General features: G+C 43.6%; 1 protein-coding gene across 1 annotated transcript in view; it reads left to right on the top strand.

Annotated features, from left to right (window-relative positions):
• Positions 1-25,942, top strand: part of UBQLN4 (ubiquilin 4) — a gene marked incomplete in the record, with an annotated part of 792,664 nt that overhangs the window by 620,814 nt on the left and 145,908 nt on the right. Inside the window, 1 exon segment of the mRNA XM_044079769.1 lies at positions 10,986-11,166. Within this exon segment, the coding sequence (XP_043935704.1) occupies positions 10,986-11,166 (181 nt within the window).

The raw sequence follows: 25,942 nt of genomic DNA, 5'->3' as shown, positions 1-25,942 counted from the left end.
TCAACCAGAAAGAGATGCTAGCTGTTCAGAATGCCCTGGCAGCCTTCAAGGACTTACTTCATCCAGGACAACTACTGATAAAGACGGACAGCACCACAGTTATGTGGTACATAAACAAGCAAGGGGGGTACACATTCCTATCCCCTTTGCAGACTAGCCATGGCATTGTGGGACACAGCCTTGACTTACCAAGTACATCTTCAGGCTCAATTCTTGCCAGGAAAACAAAATACTCTGGCAGATGACCTAAGCAGAAATCTTATAGACCCTCACGAGTGGAAACTGGATCCACAAGTCTTCAGCATGATAACACAGAAATGGGGGAGCCCAGACATGGATCTATTTGCCTCTCCCCAAAATCAACTGGACAAATTCTGCACAAGGACTTATCACAGACAAGCATGGAAAGTGGATGCCCTATCCTTCATTTGGAAAAACCTATCAGTCTACACCTTTCCTCCTCTGCCTCTTCTCCCCAAGGTCTTGCTAAAGATCAGACAGGAAAAACAAAAATGATCCTAATTGCCCCGGACTGGCCTTGCCAGCACTGGTACCCAATTATAAGGAATATGTCTCAACTCCCTCCTTGGTACTTGCCTCAAATACCTCATCTATTGTCTCAGCAGAGCAATCAAATTCTGCACACTCTGCTCCAAACTTTGAATCTGGCAGCATGGCTGATCATGTAGTTATTCACCTCTCAGTAAATCTATGATGGATGTCATTTTGGAAGCCAGAAGGCCTAGTACTAGAAGACCGTATGCTGATAAATGTAAAAGATTCTGTGCTTGGAACCAAGCACAAGAAACGGACATAACAAAACCAAATATTCCTCAGATTTTACAATACTTGACTGAGATGCTTGACTAGGGCCTATCTTTTTCTTCAATAAAAATCCATGCCTCTGCCATCTCGGCTCATTACAACACAGAGCCTCCCATCTTTTCTCATCCTCTGCTAAAACAGTATCTTAAAGGGGCCAACAATTTAAGGCCTCCCAGAAGATCACCAACTCCTGCATGGGACCTTAATTTTGTGCTGGAAAAACTCACCCTGCCTCCTTTTGAACCAGCAGCTACTGCGGACATAAAGTTTTTATCTTGGAAAACAGCTTTCCTTTTGGCAATCACTTCAGCAAGAAGTGTTTCAGAACTACAGGCCCTCATGGGTGTGGAGCCTTTTATTACATTTTACCCGGACAGGGTGTCCCTCAGGACCAATCCTTCATTTATGCCCAAGGTGGTATCCAGTGTGGCTCTTAACCAAACTATTCACCTGCCAACATTTTACCCAAATCCGCAGAACAAGGGGGAGCAGATTCTGCATTTATTGGACGTACACAGACAGCTAAGATTCTACTTGAACAGCAGGACCAAATCTCTAAGAAAGTCTGAGCAACTACTGGTGGCATTTGTTGCAGGATCAGAGGTAAAGGCTGTATCAAAGCAGACTATGTCTAAGTGGATAAGCCACTGCATTGGTTTCTGCTACTTGCATCATGGTAAACCAGTGCCTAAGGGAATCAGATCACATTCCACCAGGGCTGCCTCTACCTCAGCAGTTTTTCTCAGAGGAGTTCCAACCAAAGACATTCTAGAAGCTGCTACTTGGAGCTCTGTTCATACTTTTACAAAGCATTATCATTTCCTCTCTTCTCTAATTCCAGGGCAGGCTTTGCCACTGCAGTTCTGCAGGGCCTTATAGCCGCCCCTAATGCTATTTAGTTCCATCCTCCCATCCACAGCTTTGGGATTCTACCCAAATGTAATGACTGCAACAGTGAAACACGAAGAAAATAGTACAGTTGTGTACACTTACCATAAATGTAGATGTTCGAGTGTATTCACTGTTGGAGTCTGGGTTACCCACGCGCCATCCCCCTTTTTCTTATTTCTCTTTCCTTCACTATATTCTAAAGCCTTTGTGGTGTATTTGCTTTTAGATTAAGGTAAAGTTTATGTTGCTAAAGTGCATTTATATATATATTGTTGTTTATATATACATGTTTTTGCTCCCCATTTGTGGGGCACCTGACATCTGGGGCAAGAAATACTGAATAAAATGGCGTCGGCTGCATGTTTTATACCCCTGACGACCTGACGTCATGGAAGAGGAGACGGCACCCGACGCAGGACCCAAGACTGTGATATTCAGGCTGACTGAGGGCAACCTGCCAGCAGATTACCCAAATGTAATGACTGCAACAGTGAATACACTCGAACATCTACATTTATGGTAAGTGTACACAACTGTACTTTTTCTAGGGACCTTTCTCATATGCTTCCTCCAAGTTTGGGAAGGCCCAGTTGGACTCTTTCCTCATCTGTAGCGTCTTCTCAACTATCTGTCTCACCGCAAACATTGAGTTGGTTATGCTACATCCTGATTTTAATCCATACTACTCATCTTCCGTCTTACTTTCTACTACCGTCCATATCTGTGTATCAGTCACCCTCTCCAGTACTTTCATATAGTATGACAGGAGTTTGATACCTCTGTACTGCCCACAGTTGTGAATGTCCCCTTTGTTCTTGTACATTGGTGCTAGTATGCCTATTCCCCAGTCCCCTGGATTATGCCTTTCTTTCCACACTGCTCTAAGTACTTTCAAGAGCCATTTCTCTCTTATCTCACCTGACCCGTTTATCACATCTCCTGTTCTAAGCCTGCTGCTTTCCCTGAATTCATTTTTCTTAGTGCTGTTCTTGCATCTTGTAGGGTGGGCTCCTCCTCTTCTTTCATTGTTGGCTGTGTCGTAGACAGTATGGCTTTTGTGGGGTTTTCTTCATTCAGAAGCTGTTGAAAGTACTCTTTCCGTCTGCCTTTGATTTCCCATGGTCTGGTGAGCAGGATGTTAAGGGCATCCTTTACAAAGGGTGCCTATCTTCTTAAATAATCAGATTGCAATCTATTGAGTCACTTTCCGGAAGTTGGTAGAGTGCTTCTGATGCCTTGATGTTGTAACTGAAATCCCTGTTGCACTATTCATAACAGATAGGATGTTCTTCGTGTTTCACTGTTGCCGTCATTACATTTGGGTTATCTGCTTGCAGGTTGCCCTCAGTCGGCCTGTTGGGAGGGTGGCCTAATGGTTAAGGTGTTTGCCTTACAAACACAAGGTACAGGGTTTGAATCTCACAAGGGATAATTGTCTAGGCTTAAAATGGCTCACAAGGGCAGTTAGCCTAATACTAATCTATGAACTAATCTAATCTAATCTATTAAAGTCTTGGGTCCTGCGTTGGTTGCTGTCCTTTCTTCCATGACGTCAGGTCGTCAGGGGTATACAACAGTGAATACACTCTAACATCTACATTTATGGTAAGTGTACACAACTGTACTTTCCACTCACTCCCATCCATAAGCGGATGGCCAGACCTCCCACCAAACCAGTGGTCAGAGGCCCAAAAGCAAGGATTTTCTCTTCTCAGTATCAAGGCTGTTCAACCTGTCCCAGCAGAACAAAGGGGACAATGTTTTTACTCCAGACTGTTTCTGGTCCCCAGAAAAGAAAACTCTTGGCGTCCTATCCTGGATCTGTCTATTCTCAATACCTTTTTGGTGGTTCCAAAATTCAAAATGTCAACTCTCCAACAGCTGCTTCCTATGCTAGCCAAGGACTCCTGGCTAGCAACCCTAAATTTAAAAGAAGCTTATCTGCACATCACCTTAAGGGAATCTTGCAGGAAATACCTATGCTTCAGAGCAGGCTCTCTGCACTTCCCTTTGGCTTATCTAATGCGCCCAGGGTATTCACAAAGTGCTTAGCTCCAGCCATTGCATATTGCAGGTAGAGAGGAATTCAAATTTACCCATACTTGGACAATTGCCTGATTTAGGCAGACAGTCAGAAATTCCTACTTCAGCACCTGGCATTTGTAAAGAGACTTCTCACTTCACTGGGGTACACCATCAACGAAAATAAATCACAACTGGTACCCAGCCAACAGATTGTATTCCTGGGAGCAAGCTTGAACACAACTTCCCAGATGGCATTCCTCACTCCAGCGATTTGACAAACTATGTCAATCTACTGGCCACCAAAACCCAGCTAGCTGCAAGAAAAATACTGCAAGCCCTAGGGTTCATGGCCTCTTGCATTCTATTAATTCCATATGCAAGACTGCATATTACGAAACTTCAATGGTACCTAAAAAGTCTCTGGTGTCAACATTCTCAGGACGTGGAAACAATGATTCCTATCATTCCTTGCCTAAAGACAGAGTTCCTTTGGTGGGCAGAGGCCTGAAACCACAACAAGGGACTCCCTTTCATTCTACCCCCTGCCACCCAAACCCTAACAGCAGATGCATCAGACTATGCATGGGGGGCTCACATGGCAGGGCAGTGCATTCAGGGCAAATGGAACCCAAAGCAAATGCACCTGCATATCAATCAAAAAGAAATGTTAGCTGTGCAGAATGCTCTGACAGCCTCCAAGGGCCTTATTCTTCCAGGACAACTATTGGTAAAGACAGACAACACCACAGTTATGTGGTACATAAACAAGTGGGGGGGAACCCATTCCTACCCACTTTGCAGACTAGTCATGGATCTGTGGAACACAGCCTTGAGCAACCGAGTACAGTTATAAGCTCAATTCCTGCCAGGCAAACTAAATTCTCTGGCAGACAACTTAAGCAGAAATCTCATGGATCCACACAAGTGGAAATTGAAATCCAAAATTTTCAAGCTTTTGAGGAACAGGTGGGGGACACCAGAGGTGGACCTTTTTGCTTCCCCTCAGAACTATCAATTGAGCAAATTTTGCACCAAAACTCCCCACAGTCAAGCTTGGAAAGTGGATGCCCTGTCCTTCACCTGGGAAAGCCTCTCAGTCCATGCCTTTCCCCCCTCTGCCACTCCTCTCGAAGGTTCTTCTAAAAATCAAACAGGACAAGCCTGATTGCGCCAGACTGGCCACGCCAGCACTGTTACCCTCTTTTGCTCAGTATAACAGTGCTACAATCATGGCACCTGCCTCAGACTCCTTCCCTGCTGTCCCAGCAGACAGGCCAGATTCTGCACCCTCAGCTACAGACCCCGAGCCTTGCAGCCTGGCTAATCCCCTGAATTCAACACCAGCAAACCTTAGTAAGCAAGTGCTGGATGTCATTCTTGAGGCAGGGAGGCCTAGTACTAGAAAATCCTATTAAAAAAAATGGAAAAGATACTGTTCCTAGAGACAGTCTCAGGGAATGGGCTCAACTGTGCCCAACTTACCTCCTATACTAGATTACTTAACAGAAATGCTCCACAAAGGCCTATCCTTCTCTTAAATTAAGATCCATGCCTCTGCCATCTCAGCTCATTATAACACCGATCCAGCCCTTTTCTCTCATACTCTGGTAATACAGTTCCTGAGAGGAGCCAAAAATTTAAGACCCCCCAGAAGAGCTCCCACTCCAGCCTGGGACCTTAACTTTGTATTAGAAAAGCTCACACATCCGCTCTTTGAACCTGCAGCCATAGCAGAGTTAAAATTCCTTTCATGGAAAACAGCTTTACTTCTAGCCATCACTTCAGCAAGAAGAGTGTCTGAATTGCAGGCCCTTATGGCAGCGGAACTCTTCATTATTTTCCATGCAGGCAGGGTTTCCCTCAGGACTAACCGATCTTTTATGCCCAAGGTGGTGTCTAGTGTGGCTCTAAACCAGTCCATTCATTTGCCAACCTTTTTTCTTAATCCTCAGAATAAAGGGGAAAGAATCCTGCATTCCCTGGACGTGCACAGGCAGCTTAGGTTCTATCCGGACAGGACTAAGCCTCTCAGAAAATATGACCAGCTACTGGTCAGCTTTGCTGCAGGTGCAGAGGGCAAGGCCATTTCAAAGCAAACCATTTCTAAATGGATAGCACACTGCATCCATTTCTGCTACAAGCACCATGGGAAACTCATTCCACTAGGGCTACATCTACCTCTACAGCATTTCTCAGGGTAGTCCCTACCAAGGACATCCTAGAAGCTGCAACCTGGAGCTCAGTACATACTTTCACCAAGCACTATCACTTGCCTATATTTTCTAAATCCAGAGCTGGATTTGCCACAGCAGTCTTACAGGGCCTGATTGCCAGCTCTAATGCTTCATAACTACCTCCACCCTTCCTTAGCTTTGGGAATCAACCCAAATGTGATGACTGCAACAGTGAAATACGAAGAACATAGTACAGTTGTGTGCGCTTACCATAAATGTCGATGTTAGAGTGTATTCACTGTTGCAGTCCTGGTTACCCTCCCTCCAGCCCCCTGACTTCTCTTGATTTCTGTCCTATCTTTTTTGTCTGGCATATCTTATATCATTGGTATTTGTTTTTTGCTGGGGGTATTACATACTATGTAATTGCTTCGTATTTTGGGGGCACCTGACATCCTGGGCAAGAAAAACTGATGTAATGGTGTCAGCTGCATGTTTTATACCCCTGATGACCTGACGTCATGGAAGAAGCGACAGCATCCGATGCAGAAATCCCAAGACTCTGGTATTCAGGCCGGCTGAGGGCTACCTACAGGCAGATAACCCAAATGTGATGACTGCAACAGTGAATACACTCGAACATCTACATTTATGGTAAGTGTACACAACTGTACTTTCCCATGTCCCTCCGTCTTTCTCTTTTGGTTTGGCAGCTGATCACCACAGACACTAGGGTCTCCCATCAGGCAGAGCTGCTTTATAACCTGGAAGCCCTTCTCTCCTTTTACAGCATTCCTCAGCCCCCTACAGAACAGCTTCCTCATTTTCCAGGGGTATGTCTGGAGAAAGAGAGGTGCTTAGATTTTTATTCCAGGATGTTTCTGGTCCCATGGAAAGAGGGATCTTTGAGACCTGTCCTGGATCTCCCTTTCTAAACACTTTTCTCATAGTACTTTCCTTCTGGATGCTCTCCCTTCAGACTCTGTATTCTCTGTTGCTTCCCCAAGCTTTTCTGGTTTCCTTAGATCTGAAGGATGCTCACCTCTACATTCCTATCCATCCTCTATTCAGGAATTATTTGTGTTTCTCTATTTCTTCCTTTCATTGTTGGTTCTCTGCTTTGCCCTGTGGGCTTTCAACAGCTCCAGAGGTGTTCACCAAATGTCTAGCCCCTGTAGTTGCCTTTTTACAGCCTTCTGGGCATTCATATATTTCCTTATCTGGGCAACCTCTTGCTTCAGGATCCATCCCATTCCAGGTTGGTACAGGATCATTTTACCCAGCTTCTGTTGCACAGCCTGGGTTCGTGATCAGCCTTCTGAAGTTGATGTTGACTCCATGTCAAGAACATATTATCCTAGGCCACGGGTTCCAGACTGTTCCTATGCTGGCATCTCTTCCTGCCTTCAAGGTTCTGTCACTTCATCTGTACTGTCTTCTGGTCAGGGGGTTTCTCAGAGCATTGGGGTTTATGGCCTCACCTATCCCAATACTTCCCTAGGACAGGCTGAATATGAGAAAGTTTCAGTGGTACTTAGAATCAGTGTGGCTTCAACACCTTCACCTGCTTGACTATCTCATTCTTCTACTCCCTTGTCTCAAACTGAAATTTCACTGGTGGATTCTGCAGCTATCTTTCAATCTGGGTGTTCCTTTTCACCCTCCTCAGTCGTCTTAGGAGCTCTTCACAGACACTTCTGAGGTGGGGTGTGGAGCCATTTTAGGCACCCTGAAGGTGCCAGGGTCTTTGATCATCTCAGCAGAAGGTGGATCACATCAACGGCAAGGGAACGTAGGCTCTCATTTTGGCCTTACAAGCTTTCCATGCGCTCTAGGTTCCAGATCCCTTGAAGTTTCATACAGACAACACCACAGTCATGGTACATCAACAAATGGGGGTGAGGGGGCACCAGGTCTTACCTTCTTTGCAGGTTGGCCCTTCAAGCACAGGAAATAGCCATCAACCAGCAAATCTTTCTACTGGCAGTCTTTGTACCGTCAGAGCTCTTATTGTGGCAGATTTTCTCAGCAAATCCAGGACATGAAAAGATGCACATATCCTTGTGCAGTATCCAGTTGTCAGGCTGTGTTTCTGGACATAGCTCATCGGTGGGATATTCCTCAAGTAGATATCTTTACTTCCCTTCTGAACAGGCAACTTCCTCAGTTCTGTGCCAGAGTCCCAAGTCCTTTGGGTTGGAAGGTGGAGGCCATGTCTTCCTCTTGGAAGGCAATGTTCCTGTATCCCTTTCCTCCCCTTCCTCTTCTTCCAAGGATCCTTCACAAAATTGAGGAGGACTCTCCAAAAATCTTGTTGGTGATTTACTTTTAGCCCAGACAGCACTAGTTCCTCCTCTTATTCCATCTGGCCAGAGGCACTCATCACAAACTACTTCACTGCATGGATCTGATTCTTTTCCAACACCAGTTCTTTGAGGACATACTTTTGGGGTCTTGCTGGAGGCCAGGAAACCCACTACCAGAAAATTACATGTGTACGAGTGGAACAGATTTTCTGTATGTTGTCTCACACATCACCAGTGCCCCTTTCACTGGGGGTGCCATTTTGTTCTCTCCTATCTGTGTAAACCTCTGCATGTTGGCTTGGCTTATTCTTCAGTGAAAGCCCACTTGTCAGCAATTTCTGCCTGTCTGCCACTTACTCCTCCTTTTGCCTCTAGATCTGTGGTCAAGCAGTTTCTTAAAGACGTCCTTCATGTTAGACCCCCCCCCCCCCAAGAAACCCATTCACCCTTCTTGGGATCTTACTTTTGTTCTGGAAAAGCTGACTCTGGCTCCTTTTGAACCTGCCGCTTCTTTGCAACATTGCATCTGGAAGACTGTTTTATTACTTGCTTTAGTCTCTGCTAGAAGGGTTTCTGTTTTTTTTTCAGAGACAGCATGTTTCTCCATACAAATCCTTTTATGCCCAAGGCGGTTAATGAGTTGTCACATAATCAGTCTGTCCAGCTTCCTTCTTTTTTCCCTTCTCTGCAACCTACTGAGAAGGTTCATCATACTATGGATTTACATAGCCCAGATATTATCTATACAAAAGAAAGGCCTTTCATTTCATACCAGGACATTGGGTTTGTCTATTCATAAGCAAACAGTCTCCTCCTGGATTTTCAAGGCCATTCTTTTCATGGCAAGCACTTATCTGCTTCCGTGAGGGCTCATTCCACTAGAGTAGTGGCTTCCTCAGGGGGAAGCTTTCTTCAAAGTTTTGGACACCGACTCCATCCTTGAAGCTGCTACTTGGTCTTCAATTCACACATTCACAAAACATTACAAATTGGATGTCATTTCCAGGGCCAGGCAGGTTTTGCCAAGGCTGTCCTGTATGGGTGTTTGGATGGCTTCTCCTAGTATTCCCTAAATATTTTGTACTCTCCCAGAGGTAAGGAACACTGCCACAGTGAATGTGGAAGGACATAGTGCAGTTTTGTAAAATTATACCATAACAGTAGATGTCCTCCTTTTCACTGTTGCAATATTCACTCCTTCCCTCAAGCCCCCTTTTCTTATTCTTTTACATAGGTGATATTTTACTACTGGCTGAGGAGTTCCTCTTTTTCTATCCATTCCTTCCTTTTTTGGATGTACACAACATCCTTTTCACTGGAGGGTCCTCGTTCTCCTGTGGCATTTCAGTTCTGATTTGGGAGCATGCATATGTCAATTTATGCCCTGCGCTGACTCGGGGAGCATATGGCTGATGTACAGTGCTCCCTAAGTAATAAAGGCTTTGATATACTGGCCAGACATTGGGCTGTCCTTGGCAGATATTGCAGAGGTAAGGAATACTGCAACAGTGAATAGGACATCTACTGTTATGGTAAGATTTTACACAGTTGTACTTTCTGTATACTAGCTTCTTGGTTTTATGGCTGTGGGGAAGAGAAATACCCTCCACAGATGACCACATTTAACATGTGAACTGTGATCTTGTAATGTAATTTAGATGTCATGAAACATGACTAGAGAGAGGTAGCAAAATGGCATAGCGTACTGATATTTTTAGACTATGTTTCCTGTGTCATTCCACTGTACAACAACTTCTTTCGGCTTTTTCCCGGTTAGGGGTCGCCACAGCAGATCACCTGTCCACTCATGATTGGCAGTGGAGTTTTACGGTGTCAAGTTGCCAGCCCGGCGCCCAACCTTCCACAGAAGGCACACACATGCACACACTCACACCTAGGGCCAATTTAGAGTGTCCAATCCACCTACAGCATGTCTTTGGGATGTGGGAGGAAACCGGAGCACCCGGAGGAAACCCACGTGACCACAGGGAGGACATGCAGATTCCGCACAGAAGGCACCCCAGCCGAGGATCGAACCAGAGAACCTCTTGCTGTGAGGCGGCAATGCTAACCGCTGCACCACCGTGGCCACCCATTCCACTGTACAACTATTATTCTTAAATTGCAGTTGTGTTACATAGGTTCATAGGTAAGTACTGGGTTAGCTGCCTTTATGAGCTATTTTAAGCCTAGCTAAATCCCTTTCAAAGATGGGAACCAAATCCTGTACATTGTGTATCTTGGGTAAACACCTTAACCATAATACCAACCCCCAACCTGTCCTTAACATTTGTTTGCTGCTTTATAGTATTGCTTCTCTTAACTTGGAATGATATACTACCATTCTTCTGTCTGCTGTTCATGGGCAGCATTTTTATTGTTATTATTGCAGGTAGCATGCAGAGATGCAAGTACTGTGCAGTTTTGTTCTATGCATTGTCATATAACTTTAATGCTGTAGTTTATGTAGTTGTTAGTACACATAGCCTGATAGCTAAAAGTAGTGACTTTTTCATTAGACAGCTCACTTTTTTAAACTGAAGTTATAATAAATATGGTGTCTACACTGATATTAAAAGTAGTTGGTTCTTTGTGCACCATGTGTAATTATCAGAGAATTGTAAGATTTCTACAAAACCAAAGAGGGACTTCACTGAGTGGTGCCAGCTAGCCATTAATATACTTTTTTATCTGGAGTTTATTTTTCTCTTGTTTGTTTGCTACATTTACAGATTTGGTGGTTTGTGATCTTTTTATTGTTTAGAATTTCTCCTATGGGAGGCCCTGGGGTAGTCCCCTCTGCAACAGGAAGAACAGACTCTGAAGCTGCAGCTACCTCTACCTCCACACCTGCTACCAGTGGCACATCTCCAGCAGGAGTCAGTAGCTCGCAACAGCAGTTGATGCATCACATGTTGCAGCTCCTCAGTTCTGGAAACTCACAGGTATATTATATAGACTGTACTGGTATTCTAAATCGATGCAAGTAAAATCGATGCAAGTATAGTATTTGCTTACTATATCTGTGTAAGGTACTCCTATCCAGCCTTTTTAACAACACTGTATTTAGTTCTAGTGCTTCAGCCCATCTTTCCGTGATTTATATTTGTTCAAAGTACTCCTCTCTTTCATAAGAATTCTTTAATATGCTTTAGCAACGCAAATAATTTTATACTAGAATGAACAGCAAAGATCACTTGCTTTTGTGTAATTAGATGTGTAACAGCTTATTTAAAGGGGTTTGGGTTTTAGGAGAAAACTGAGCATAACATGTTTTAAAAAGGCAACCTTGGACATTTAAAGTGTAGTAAAAAAAAAAAAAAACTGGATCTGCTTGTAAAGCATAGACCTGTATAGCAAAAGGTGTTTTTGAGCTTGCACTGGTGGATTAGAGATTGCAGTCCTGACTATGGCCTAGGTGACCCTAGTTAGATTAACAGCTTGGTATATATACATGGCCACAGGTAGGGGAGGATGGTTTACATTTAAACTGCCGAGGGAAGTTTTGGCAAACACGGGTTGTCGAATTACATCTGGCCGACCCGTGTTGCTGATCCTTCCCTTGTGCGAGTTCCATTTCAGCAAATGCTAAGTGCATTCACAAAGATGAGGTCGGTCATTGAACTAGAGATCACAGTACAGTGGGGATTGGGAAATGTACCTTTTTCCCCACTGTAGTGCGATCTCTGAGTTGGAATATATATTTTGCAGGGGGTGTGGGGGGCTGTGCTTGCCCCCCTGTAAAATCCTCACGTTACTTCTGGTGCAGTTTAAGACTGCATTCTGCTAATGTCGAGTAAGGTCGAAGTCACATATTAGTATGCGGATTCGACATTTTGCACGTCGGTACACTCAGTTTTCCAAGTCAATATTACCGCATTTCAGCCAACTGCATTTCATATGATAATAAACCGAGGAGGATAGGTGTGCCCTTTCTTGGGGAGGGTGTGAGTGCATATTCCAGGGGCTCACACATTGGACTGCCCTGTTGGAGGTGCCTTTTGCAGTTGGGCAAAGGAGACCATGCACGTCTAGGAGAAAATGCAGTTGAGAAAGGGAAGACCCTCAGCCAGAAGCGAATCCAGAACAAAAACTGGAAAAAACAAAAGGGGGTTGGAGGGAGAGAGTGAATACTGCAACAGTGAAGAGAAGGACAGCTACTGTTTGCTTACCTGTGGTAACAAAATATTAACATTTCTGCCTGTTGAGTTGATAGTGGCAAAGTCAAAAGAACTATGCATTCGCCACATAGCACAAACAGATGTTCTTCGTGTTTCACTGTTGCAGTCATTACATTTGGGTAATCTGCTGGCAAGTTGCCCTCAGTCGGCCTGATTAACAAAGTCTTGGGTCCTGCGTCAGTTGCTGTCCCTTCTTCCATGACGTCAGGTCGTCAGGGGAATAAAACATGCAGCCAACGCCATTACATCAGTCTTTCTTGCCGCGTGGTGCCCGAAGCAGTTTGCAAGTGCCGGTCAGCCGACTCCTGAAATTTTTGTTTTCGAGTTTCAGAACCGAAGTCTTCAACTAAAAGCTAAGCACCCCATTGGGGAAACTTTTTCTTGCTCCTTACTGATGTCAGTAAAAGTTAATAATTGCATTTCTTGTGGGAAGCAAATACTTCATAAGGATTTTCATTTGTACTGTATTCCTTGCTTAGGCCCTGACTACAACGTACCTTGCTGTCAGTTTTGTGCTAAATGTAATCAACACACTGTTAAACGTCTGTATATTTTTGCTTCTAAATATTTTGGCTCATGATTTAATTATCCAGAAATGTCGCCGGTTAGCAATCCGACTACCGGAATACCTAAAAAACGCAAAGAAAGAGACAGGCCGTCGGGGACCAAAACTGACTATACTTCTCCTAAGCCAGTCGCCAGTTCGCTGATACTCAGTGAGGTGCTTTCGCAGCCCCTGATACCCACTACTTCTGATTCGCAGGCCTCTACTGAGACCCATTCAGAGTCCGGTATTCCGCGAGATGCTTCAATTGTGGAACCCGCGAATGTCTCTACCTTAGATAGGTCCAGAGCTGCTGTGCAGCCACCGGCGTCTGAGGGTGTTTTCAGGCCTACAGATTTGTATATTAGACCGACGCCATCTTCAAAACTAAGGCCAAAATCTAAATCTGTCTAAAAAACCGACTCCTGGGCTACATGTGCAGGCCCCTATGACTAAAAACAAATGATCAAAATGGCTGAAGATTTAATTACTCTGATCAGGGGTAGCCAACCCCCTCCTAAGAGGCCTAGGCAAGACATTGATTATAAATCTTCTGAACAGGATTCTATTTCTTCTGACTCTTCTAATGAACAGGATTTGTCTATACCTACTTATGAGGACTCTGATGCAGAACATTCCATTCCTTCTGCTTCTCCCCCTGAGGATTTTTCTTTTGGGGAAACTTTACATACCTTAAGGGAACATTTCCACTGGGAAAGTCAGGATTTCTCTGAATCTAAAAAGAGTCTTAGGGATTTTCTTCTTCTTACTCAGCATAGGACTTTGGCTATACCTCCTGTTCTAGACATTGTTGATGATGTTTTTTCAGAATCTAGTATGGCTCCTGATTCTCTGCCTCTGGCTCCTTGTAAGCCAGACTGATACTACAGGGTTCCAGACTCCCACAAACTCCTTTTCAAAAATCCTATTGCAGATCCGGAAACCATTTCTCAGGGTCCCAAGGGCATTAAGGCCTCTACTGCTAAAAAATCCTACCCCTTCTGATAGAGATTCCAGGGCGCAGGATAGATGGGGGTAAGAAGATTTACACTTCTGCAACCTTGGCAATCAGGGCTTTAAACTGTCAATTTCATATGCTTAAATATCAACAGCATATCATGGGACTGCTTAAACAGAAAATGATGTTACTTTCTGACTGTGTGGAAAATAAAGATTTACAGGATTTATTGCATTCGGCTGAACAAGTTGGAAAACATACTTTGCAATGTGGTTTTGATTCTTTGGAGGCCTTGTGCAGGGCTGCTGTAACTGGGTCTGTGCTAAGAAGGCATGCTTGGCTCAAAGAGCAAACTCTGCCTGATCATGTTAAAGCAAAATTGTTGGATGTTCCTTTACAACAGGACCGTCTCTTTGGTAATAAGGCTGAAGAAGTTTTAAAAAAGATGGAAGATGAAGCTAAATCTATGCAAACTGTGAAAGATTTCTTACAAGTGCAACCTCCAAGATTTAGTAGGCACTGGCCTACTAAGAACTGGTCCTTCCCAGTTCCTTCGAGAGCCACTCAAGTCAAACCCAGACATTCCAAAGGCTCCAGGTTTCAGTCACAAGGGACTTTTAGAACAAAACAATGGGGTGCCTCCTCCTCCAAATCTGGAAACACCAAGGCACCTCCCTGTGGTAAACAGTCTCAATGACTTCCCTCTACACCTACCAAGCACTTACCTTTTAGCTGCCCCTTAGGGGGAAAACTGGCACTTCATGCAAGAAACTGGCAACTTATAACCCAGGACAAATGGATTTTAAATATAGTATCCCAGGGATACAGATTTCATTTCCACACATTGCCAATCCCAAACGGATGGCCAGACCTGCCCCCAAATTAGTGGGCAGAGGCCCAGAAACAAGTACTGTCCCTCATGAACATGGGGGCCAGTACCAGAAAAGGAAAGGGGGCAAGGTTTCTATTCAAGACTTTTCCTGGTACCCAGAAAAGACAAATCATAGCGTCCAGTTTTGGACGTATCTACTCTAAACACATTTCTGGACATTCCAAAATTCAAGATGCTGACTCTTCAACAGTTTCTTTCTATGCTAGGCAAAGATGCCTGGTTGGTAACTCTAGACTTAAGAGGCTTACCTGCATATTCCAATCAGGGAATCTTGCAGAAGATACCTCCGCTTCAAAGCAGGCTACTTGCATTACCAGTTCTCTGCACTGCTCTATGGCTTATCTACTGCGCCCAGGGTCTTCACAAAGTGCCCAGCTCCAGTAATTGCATTTTGCAGGCAAAGAAATATTCAAATATATCCATACCTGGACGGTTGTCTAATTCAGGCAGAAAACAAGGACATTCTTCTAAAACATCTGGCGTTTGTAAAAAAGGGTCCTAACTTGTCTAGGGTACACCATAAACGAAAAGAAATCACAACTGGTACCCTCTCAAAAAATTAAATTCCTGGGTGCAAGCTTGCATACAACTGCCCAGATGGCTTACCTTACACCAGAAAAGCAAATTCATTTAGTAACTTACTTCAAACAGGTGGCCACAAAAACTGTGCTATCTGTAAGACAAATTCTGCAAGCCTTGGGGTTCATGGCCTCTTGCATTCTTCTAATTCCATATGCAAGACTGCATATGAGGAAACTTTAGTGGTACTTAAAAAGTTTATGGAGTCAACATTGTCACAGCCTGGAAACGGTGATTCCTATCATACCTTGCCTGCAACTAGAGTTCCTATGGTGGGCAGAGGCCTGCCACCAAAACAAGGGACTGCCATTCACTCCACCCCCTGCTGCCCAAACCCTAACTACAGACGCATCAGACTATGCTTGGGGGGCTCGTCTGGCAGGGAAGTGCATTCAGGGCAAATGGAGCCCAAATCAAATGCACCTTCATATCTGTCAGAAAGAGATGCTAGCTGTAAAGAATGTACTGACAACCTTCAAGGACTACCTTCATCCAGGACAATTAATGATAAAGACAGACAACACCACAGTTATGTGATACATAAACAAGCAGGGGGTACACACTCCTACCCCCTTTGCAGACTAAGCATGGCATTGTGGAACACTGCCTTGACCTACCAAATACAACTACAAGCTCAATTCCTGCCAGGAAAACTGAATACTCTGGCAGACGAACTAAGCAGAAATCGCATGGACCCACACGAATGGAAACTGGAACCACGGATTTTCAATATGTTGACACGCAAATGGGGGAGTCCAGACATAGATCTTTTTGCCTCACCCCAGAACTGTCAGTTGGACAAATTCTGCACAAGAACTCATCACAAAAAAGCCTGGAAAGTGGATGCTCTATCATTCAGCTGGAAAAAACCTATCAGTCTGTGCTTTTCCTCCTCTGCCTCTGCTCTCCAAAGTTCTACTAAAAGTCAAACAGGACAAACCAAAAATGATTCTGATTGCTCCAGACTGGCCTCGCCAACACTGGTACCCACTCCTGCGCAGTGTGCCACACCTTCCACTGTGGCACCTGCCTCAGACACCTTACTTACTGCCTCAGCAGAACAACCAAGTTCTGCACACTCTGTTCCAAACTTTGAATCTTGCAGCCTGGCTAATAACCTAAATTCACCCTTCGCATCCCTCAGCAAACCTGTGATGGATGTCATTTTGGAGGCGAGAAGGCCTAGTAATAGAAAATCCTATGCTGACAAATGGAAAAGATTCTGTGCCTGGAATCAATCACAAGGAATAAGCACAGCAGTGCCCAATATTCCTCAGATTTTACAATACTTAACTGAGATGCTTCACAAGGGCCTGTCCTTTTCTTCCATAAAAATCCATGCCTCAGCCATTTCAGCTCATTACAACACAGAACCTCCCCTCTTCTCTCATCCTCTGCTAAAGCAGTATCTCAGAGAAGCCAAAAACTTAAGACCACCCAGGAGAGCTCCAACCCCTGGGACATCAATTTTGTATTGGAAAAACTCACTCTCCCTCCTTTCGAGCCAGCTGCTACTGCAGACTTAAAATTTCTCTCCTGGAAAACAGCTTTCCTTTTAGCAGTCACTTCAGCTAGAAGGATTTCTGAATTACAGGCTCTTATGGCAGTGGAGCCTTTCATTATTTTTCATGCGGACAGGGTGTCTCTCAGGACCAGTCCATCCATCATGTCTAAGGTGGTATCCAGTGTGGCTCTTAATCAGACCATTCATTTGCCAACTTTCTTTCCCAATCCACAGAACAAGGGGGAGCGGATTATGCATTCATTGGATGTACACAGACAACTTAGATTTTACTTAAACAGGGCAAAATCTCTAAGAAAATATGAACAACTACCGGTGGCATTTGCTGCAGGGGCAGAGGGAAAGGCTATTTCAAAGCAGACTATTTCCAAATGGGTAAGCCATTGTATTCATTTCTGCTATATGCACCATGGTAAAACTATCCCCCAGGGGATCAGATCTCATTCCACCAGGGCTGCATCTACTTCTACAGCTTTTCTCAGAGGTGTCCCTGCCAGAGACATTCTAGAAGCTGCTACCTGGAGCTCAGTTCATACGTTCACCAAACATTATCATTTACCTTTCTTCTCTAAATCCAGAGCTGGCTTTGCCACTGCTGTCCTGCAGAGCCTTATAGCTGCTCCTAATGCTGTATAAATCCACCCTCCCAACCATAGCTTTGGGACTCTACCCAAATGTAATGACTGCAACAGTGAAACACGAAGAACATAGTAAAGTTGTGTACACTTTACCATAAATGTAGATGTTCGAGTGTATTCACTGTTGCAGTGTTGGTTACCCTCCCTCCAACCCCCTGCTTTTTTCTTACTATACCTCTACTTTCCTTTACTATGCTTAAAAGCCTTCTTGGTGTATTTGCTTTTGTTTGGAGGTATATTTTTGTGTTTTTTAAATTACTTAAATATTTGGCTCCCCATTTGGGGGGCACCTGACATCTGGGGCAAGAAATCCAAAAAACAATCGTGGCAGCCATGCTTGATAGCTACAATCCTTTATTATGAAGCGTCTTTCATTCAGTTATAATCCTTGAACTTCTTCAGATACAATACAATTAAATTAATACCATTTAAGTAGTAAATCAGATGAATCAGCTGATATCTTGCATTACTTATTTAAAGGAATATGCTTCCAATTCTATTAAAACTTTATAATGTTAATAAAAAATATTAATGGTTCATAGGTTCATAATAAAAAAACATTTTTAAAAGCCTACTTTTCTATCGTAGTATATACTCAAAAACCTAAAATAAATATATATAAATACCTCAAGACTGACTATATAATATAATAATGCAAGATATCAGCTGATTCATTCTGATTCTGATTCATAATAAAGGATTGTAGCTATCAAGCACGGCTGCCACGATTGTTTTTTGGATTTTAAGTTTTTAATTTGTTTTTTTTTTTTTTTTTGTAATCTGGGGCAAGAAAAACTGATGTAATGGCGTTGGCTGCATGTTTTATACCCCTGACATCATGGAAGAAGGCACAGCAGCCGACGCAGGACTCAAGACTTTGCTAATCAGGCCGACTGAGGGCAACCTGCCAACAGATTACCCAAATGTAATGACTGCAACAGTGAATACACTCGAACATCTACATTTATGGTAAGTGTACACAACTGTACTTTTTATCCTTTCATTCTGTGGGGATAGCAGTAATTTACAAAAACACTTCTCTGACCCCCACAACATTAACAACTTTTGTAGGGGCAGTCATGGATTCAGTTCTAAAGCAGGACAGTTAAATGAGGTTCAGATAATTCTTACAGGTTTAATGAGCAGCAGTAGATCAAAGCATGACAGTTCGAGATCTTTGGTCTGTTGTCCTCCTGCCCACCTTGTGCAGACCTTCATATGAGAAAATTCAGTGGCACCTTAAAACTCTATGGGATTAAGCCACTGTTTCACTGGAGAGGGTAGTTGCTATTCATCATTACCTAAAGAACAAAATTCTGTGGTAGACCAATTAAGTTATCCATTAAGTGCATTTCTTTCCCCATGACAAAGCCAGTGTTTGACAACAGACTGCTAGGATTATATCTAGATAAACTTTTTTTATCAGCTTGTAAATACTGGTCTCAACAATAATGATCTTTCACATTTCTTTGAAAGAGCTGGCAACAGTTCACAGGACTTTAATATCTTTTCAGTACAGGTTTCCACGAGGACTTCTACCAATTAAACCGCTAATTCAACAATGATGTGGGTACACAAATGAGGAGGAACTACATTTCCAGTTTTTCTGCTACCAGAAAGGACACTGTTCTATTGGTACAGTCTGTATCTTGCAGCAAACCATGTTCAAGGTTTACAAAATCAGTTGGCAATTGGCTTGAGCAGGAACAGTGGCTCATGATTGTATTCTGGATCCCTGGTTATGTTTTCAAGAGATTATATAGTTGTGTGGCATTCCAGAAGGATATTTATTTGTCACATATCACAGTAATTAGTGTAGAAGATTAAAGCTGTATAACATGTTCTGTTCTCAGGGTGTAGTGTTGGACGATGGATGCCTTTCCTTCACATGTTTTAATCTGCTACTTTTTGTCCTTTTTTCTTTGATTCAAAAACTGCTGCAAACAGAAGAGCTGGTTTGATCCTGATAGCTCCTGCTTGATAAAAATAACTGTGGCATTCTATGCTAACTACTCTCATCACCCACCTTGACCATTATCCTTAACAGAAATTCTTAATGGCACAATAGTAAAGCCAAGGATGTTCATCGTGTTACAATGCTGCAGTCATTACACTTGGGTTATCCTGCCGTAAGGCGGTCCCTCAGTCGGCCTGAGTTCCAAAGTCTTGGTCCGGCGTCGGTTGCTGTCGCTTCTTCCCTGACGTCAGTGCGACAGGGGTATATAAGATGCAGCCGACACCATTTTCTTCAGTCTTTCTTGCCGCGCGGTGCCCGAAGCAAAAGCAGTTCGCAAGTGCCGGTCGGCCGACTCCTGAGATTTTCATTCCAATTCCAGAACCAAAGTCTTCTACAAAGCTAAGTACCCCTTTGGGGAAACTTTTTCTTGCCTCAGACTGATGTCAGTAAAAGTTAATAACTGTATTTCTTGTGGGAAGCAAATACCTCAAGGATTTCCATTTTTATTGTATCCCATGCCTAGGCCCAGACCACAACGTCACAGGTTGTCTGTTTTGTGCTAGGTTTAACAAGCGCACTATTAAACGTCGGTTTGATTTTGCCCGACATTATTTTGGCAGAAAATTCAATTACATGATGCCGTCGGAACTACCGACGACCGGAATACACAAAAAGCGCAAAGATAAGGACAGTCATCCGAGGCCCAAAACTGACGAAGCTTCTTCTAGGCCTGTTGCCGGTTCTCCGGTTTTCAGCGAGGCGCCTTTGCAGCCCCTGACGACCGCTTCTTTAGAACCACAGGCCACCTCCGACTCCCACGTGGAGATGGCTGGGCCTTCGGACGCACTGCTTTTACAGCCTACCGAGCCTAACCCCTCAGAGGGATCTGAAGTAGCTGAACAACCTGTAGCTTCAGAGGGTGTTTTCAGACCTACTCAATTAACCATTAAAGCTTCTGCTAAGTCTAAAGCTCCTTTAAAAACTAAGAAACAAATTCAGCATTCACCAGGACAGGCCTCCATGCCTAAGAAACAAATGCTTAAAATGGCCGAAGACCTTATCACTCTGATCAGGGGGTCCCATCTCCCTCCTGATAAAAGACCTAGACAGGATGCAGACTATGACTCATCCGACCAGGTATCCATCTCTTCAGATTCATCCTCAGACCTAGGATACTCCTTACCCCCTTATGAGGATTCTGATGCTGACGAATCAGTTCCTTCAGCCTCTCCGCCAGAGGACTACTCCTTTGGGGAAACCTTGCACACCATGAGGGAGCACTTCCATTGGGAGGGCCAGGATTATTCAGAATCTAAGAAAAGGCTCAGAGATTTCCTTTTATTACCTCAACACAGACCCCTTGCTATTCTGCCAGTGTTAGATATTGTGGATGATGTGTATAATGAATCCAGTTTAAATCCTGATTCTTTACCTCCTACTCCAGTTAAGCCAGACAGATACTAAAGAGTCCCTGACTCTCACATATTGCTTTATAAGAGCCCTGCTGCTATCCCTGAAACTATTTCTCAGGGCACCAAGGGGGTAAAGGCCTCTTCAGCAAAGAATCCAGTCCCCTCTGACAGAGATTCCAGAGCATTAGACAAATGGGGGAAGAAAGTATATACATCTGCAACTTTAGCAATGAGGGCCTTAAATTGCCAGTTTCACATGCTAAAATATCAGCAATATTTGATGCCTCAGTTGAAACAAAAAATGCTTCCAAACTTAGATCCTCCTAATTACAAAGAAATGCAGGATTTATTGCATGCAGCTGAACAAGTTGGCAAACATACTTTGCAATGTGGTTTTGATTCATTAGAGGCCTCGTGTAGAGCAGCAGTTACAGGATCTGTCATTAGAAGACGTGCTTGGTTAAAAGAACAGATGTTACCAGATCATGTTAAAACAAAATTATTGGATGCACCTTTACAGCAGGATGTTTTATTTGGAGTTAAAGCAGAAGAGGTATTAAAGAAAATGGAAGATAAGGCAAAATCTATGCAAACGGTGAAGGATTTCTTACAGGTTCAGCCTCCTCAATTTAGTAGAAATTGGCCAACAAAGAATTGGTCCTTTCCAGTTACAGACAAACCTCAAAGGGGCAGATACAGACGTCCAGGAGGTAGAGGTCAACCACAAGGTCCTTACAGGCCCCGACAATGGGGTGCATCAACCCAGAAAGAAGGGGAAGACAGACCTCAACCTTATAAAAAACAGCTTCAATGACTTCCCACTACAGCTGCCAAACAGTTCTCTCTTGGCAGCCCCCTTGGGAGGAAAACTGGCACTTTTCTATCACAACTGGCATATGATCACCAAAGACAAATGGGTTCTCAACATTATATCTCAAGGTTACAGGTTCCACTTTCACACTCTGCCAAGATTAAAAGGAATGCCAAACCTGCCACCAAATCAATGGGCAGAGGCTCAAAGACAAATTACAGCACTCGCGGCCATGAGAGCTATTCAAAAGGTACCAATACAGGAGCAAGGGCAAGGATTTTACTCAAGACTCTTTCTGGTTCCCAGAAAGGACAAAGCCTGGAGGCCCATTCTGGATCTTTCTTCTCTAAACACTTACCTGGATGTTCCAAAATTCAAAATGTTGACACTACAGCAGCTTCTTCCCATGCTGGGCAAGGAAGCTTGGTTTGTAACTTTGGACCTCAGAGGCATACCTGCATGTCCCTATCAGACAAAACTGCAGAAGATACCTCAGATTCACTACTGGTTCAATGCACTACCAATTCTCTGCACTGCCCTTTGGCTTATCTACTGCACCCAGGGTCTTCACAAAGTGCCTGGCACCAGTAATTGCATTTTGCAGACAGAAAGGAATTCAAATTTATCCGTACCTGGACGACTGCCTGATTCAAGCAGAGAGCAAGGACATTCTTCTAAAGCATCTGGCATTTGTAAAAAAGTTAGTAAGTTGCCTGGGGTACACAGTAAACGAAAAGAAGTCAAAACTAGTGCCCTCACAAGAGATAATAATCCTGGGTGCCAGCTTAAATACAACGGCCCATATGGCTTATCGCATGCCAGACGAGCAAGGACAACTGACCTCAATATTTTCAGTTGATGGCAACAAAGACCCAACTCCCTGCAAGAAAAATTCTGCAGGCCTTGGGTTTCATGGCATCTTGCATACTACTAATTCTATATGCCAGACTGCATATGAGGAAACTACAATGGTACCTAAAGAGTGTCTGGTCTCAACACTGTCAAAGTTTGGAAACAGTAATACCACTAATTCCTTGCCTTCAACAGGAGTTTCGATGGTGGGCTCAAGTATGTCACCTCAACAAGGGACAGCCTTTCACTCAACCCACAGCCAGGCAAACACTGACAACAGATGCTTCGGATTATGCCTGGGGAGCACACATGGCAGGAAAATGTATTCAGGGCAAGTAGCTCGCAGAACAAAGGCATCTTCACATCAATCAAAAAGAGATGCTAGCTGTACAAAATGCCCTTACAGCTTTCAAGGACCTTCTTCATCCAGGACAACTACTACTAAAGACAGAACACTACAGTTATGTGGTACATAAACAAGCAAGGGGGAACTCATTCTTATCCCCTCTGCAGACAAGCCATGACCTTGTGGAACACAGCTCTAACCTATCAAGTTTATCTGCAAGCACAATTCCTGCCAGGAGAGAAAAACACACTGGCAGACGACTTGAGCAGAAACATGGATCCGCACGAGTGGAAATGACATCCACAAATATTCAGAATGATAACACAAAAATGGTGGAGCCCGGACATAGATCTGTTTGCATCACCAATGAGCTGCCAGCTACAGAAATTCTGCACAAGGACTTACCACCCACAAGCATGGAAAGTGGATGCCCTCTCATTCAGCTGGAAGAACCTACAAGTATATGCTTTTCCACCACTACCTCTCCTTCCAAATGTACTCATAAAAGCCAGGCAAGAAAAGCCAAAGATGATCCTGATTGCCCCAGACTGGCCACGCCAGCACTGGTACCCAATCTTAAAGAACTTAGCACAAGGTCCACCATGGATTTTGCCTCAAATCCCACTTCTTCTGACTCAACACAACAATCGGATCCTTCACAGCCAGCTAAAGACTTTAAACCTGGCTGCATGGCAGATTCTTTAGTCAAGCAAGCAGTGCCTCTCTCCAAAGCTGTTATGAATGTCATTCTGGAGGCCAGAAAGCCTAGCACCAGGAAAGCCTATTCGGATAAATGGAATAGAGATTCTGTACCTGGAACCAGGCTCACAGCCTAGACCCTCTTGTCCCAAATATTCCTCAGATACTACAATATTTAACTGAGATGCTGGACAAAGGCCTCTCCTTTTCATCCATCAAAATCCACGTCTCTGCCATCTCTGCTCATTACAACACGGACCCACCTATTTTCTCTAATCCTTTGATAAAGCAGTGCCTCAGAGGGGCTAAAAACATAAGACCGCCCCGTAGAGCACCAACTCCAACTTGGGACCTCAACTTCGTGTTGGAAAAATTAACTTTACCTCCTTTTGAGCCAGCAGACTCAGCAGATTTAAAATATGTCTCTTGGAAAACTGCTCCGCTCCTGGCAATAAACCTCAGCACGAAGAGTTTCAGAATTATAGGCACTAATGGCAGTGGAACCTTTCATCATTTTCCACCAAGACAGGGTGTCTTTAAGAACAAACCCTACTTTTATGACAAAGGTGGTGTCAAGTGTGGCTCTAAACCAAACTATTCACTTGCCAACTTTTTATCTAAACCCACAGAATAAAGGGGAGAGACTTTTGCATTCTTTGGACATACACAGGCAGTTACGCTTCTACTTGGACAAAACAAAAGCTTTCAGAAAAACTGAGCAATTGTAGCATATGCTGCAGGAGCACAGGGAAAAGCCATTTCAAAACAGACTATTTCAAAATGGATAGGACACTGTATACGTTTCTGCTATACACACCATGGGAAAACTGCACCTAACAGCATTAGGTCTCATTCCACCAGGGCAACAGCCACTTCAACTGCCTACCTCAGAGGAGTACCTATCAAGGACATTTTGGAAGCAGCAACTTGGAGTTCTGTACATACCTTCACCAAGCATTACCACCTGCCTCTTTATTCTAAATCCAGAGTTGGCTTTGCCATTGCAGTGCTGCAGGGCTTTATAGCCACCCCTAATGCCTTATAGAACCAGCCACCCTGCCTCAGCTTTGGGATTCTATCCAAGTGTAATGACTGCAGCAGTGTAACACGATGAACATAGTAAAGTTTTGTACCTACCATAAATGTAGATGTTCGAGTGTATACACTGCTGCAGTCCAGGTTACCCTCCCTCCTTCCCCTCTTTTTTGCTGGTACGTACCTAAGTCTCCTACCCTTTACTACCTATGGGGAGTATTTGCTGGTAACTGAAAGTTTTTGATTGCTTTTCATTTGTATGTTTTATTAGCAATTTGCATTGCCTACCTTTTGGGGGCACTTGACATCTGTGGCAAGAAAAACTGAAGAAAATGGCATCGGCTGCATCTTGTATACCCCTGTTGCACTGACGTCAGGGAAGAAGCGACAGCAACCGACGCCGGACCAAGACTTTGGAACTCAGGCTGACTGACGGACCGCCTGACGGTAGGATAACCCAAGTGTAATGACTGCAGCAGTGTATACATTCGAACATCTACATTTATGGCAGGTACAAAGCTGTACTTTTTGCATCCCAGTTTTAAAACTCAGTCTGTCAGAATGGCAAACAGAACTTTAATTCCAGACAATTACTCAGTTTTCTTTCAGGTATTGCATATTTTGAAGGAAGCAAAGATATGCAATACTAGAAAATTTTGCATTTGAAAGTAGAATATTTCATTTATGATCCATGTTCAAAGCTCTTTATCATTTATTTTATTACATACATTTGTTGACTGGGTAAGCCCACTGGGCATACAGGTATCCCCTTTCCAAGGACAACATGAAGTACTTGCTCAGTGACACAGTAAGCAAATGGATGTGAAAGGAATTGAGCCATGTACCCTTGTCTGCAGGAAGCAACTTGTAAAGAATTCAGAGCTTTAATCTTCGGCACTAACTGCCACACAATTTGTACTGTTAATTCCAGAATTATGACTTTTTTAAATTGATTCCAAGTTAGGCAACATATTCATCCAGTTAAAATCCATCTGCCTTGTCTTCTTGCTTACCGTATTTGCAGAACATTCATTTGTAAGAGTTTTCCTCAGGGAAGTTCTTCATTTAAGACTCCCCAAAAATGAAATATCCCTCCCCAAAGGAATTTAAAAATTTTGCTAGAGAAACTGACTTCAACATCCCTTTGAACCTGCAGAAAACATAAAACTAAAATAGCTTTCCCAGAAAGCAGTTTTTGTAGTGGCTGTTAAATCTGGTAGGAGAATTTCTGCTACAAACCCCCCCCCCCCCCCCAGTGTAATTCATTTTCTTTGGTTTTTCATAACACCAAAAAC

This window comes from Protopterus annectens, chromosome 8.part0 (assembly GCF_019279795.1).
Source record: "Protopterus annectens isolate FY-2018-M chromosome 8.part0, PAN1.0, whole genome shotgun sequence".
NCBI classification, from domain to species: domain Eukaryota; kingdom Metazoa; phylum Chordata; order Ceratodontiformes; family Protopteridae; genus Protopterus; species Protopterus annectens.
Note: the sequence above shows the minus strand (reverse complement) of the source record. Positions and strands in the feature narration are given on the sequence as shown.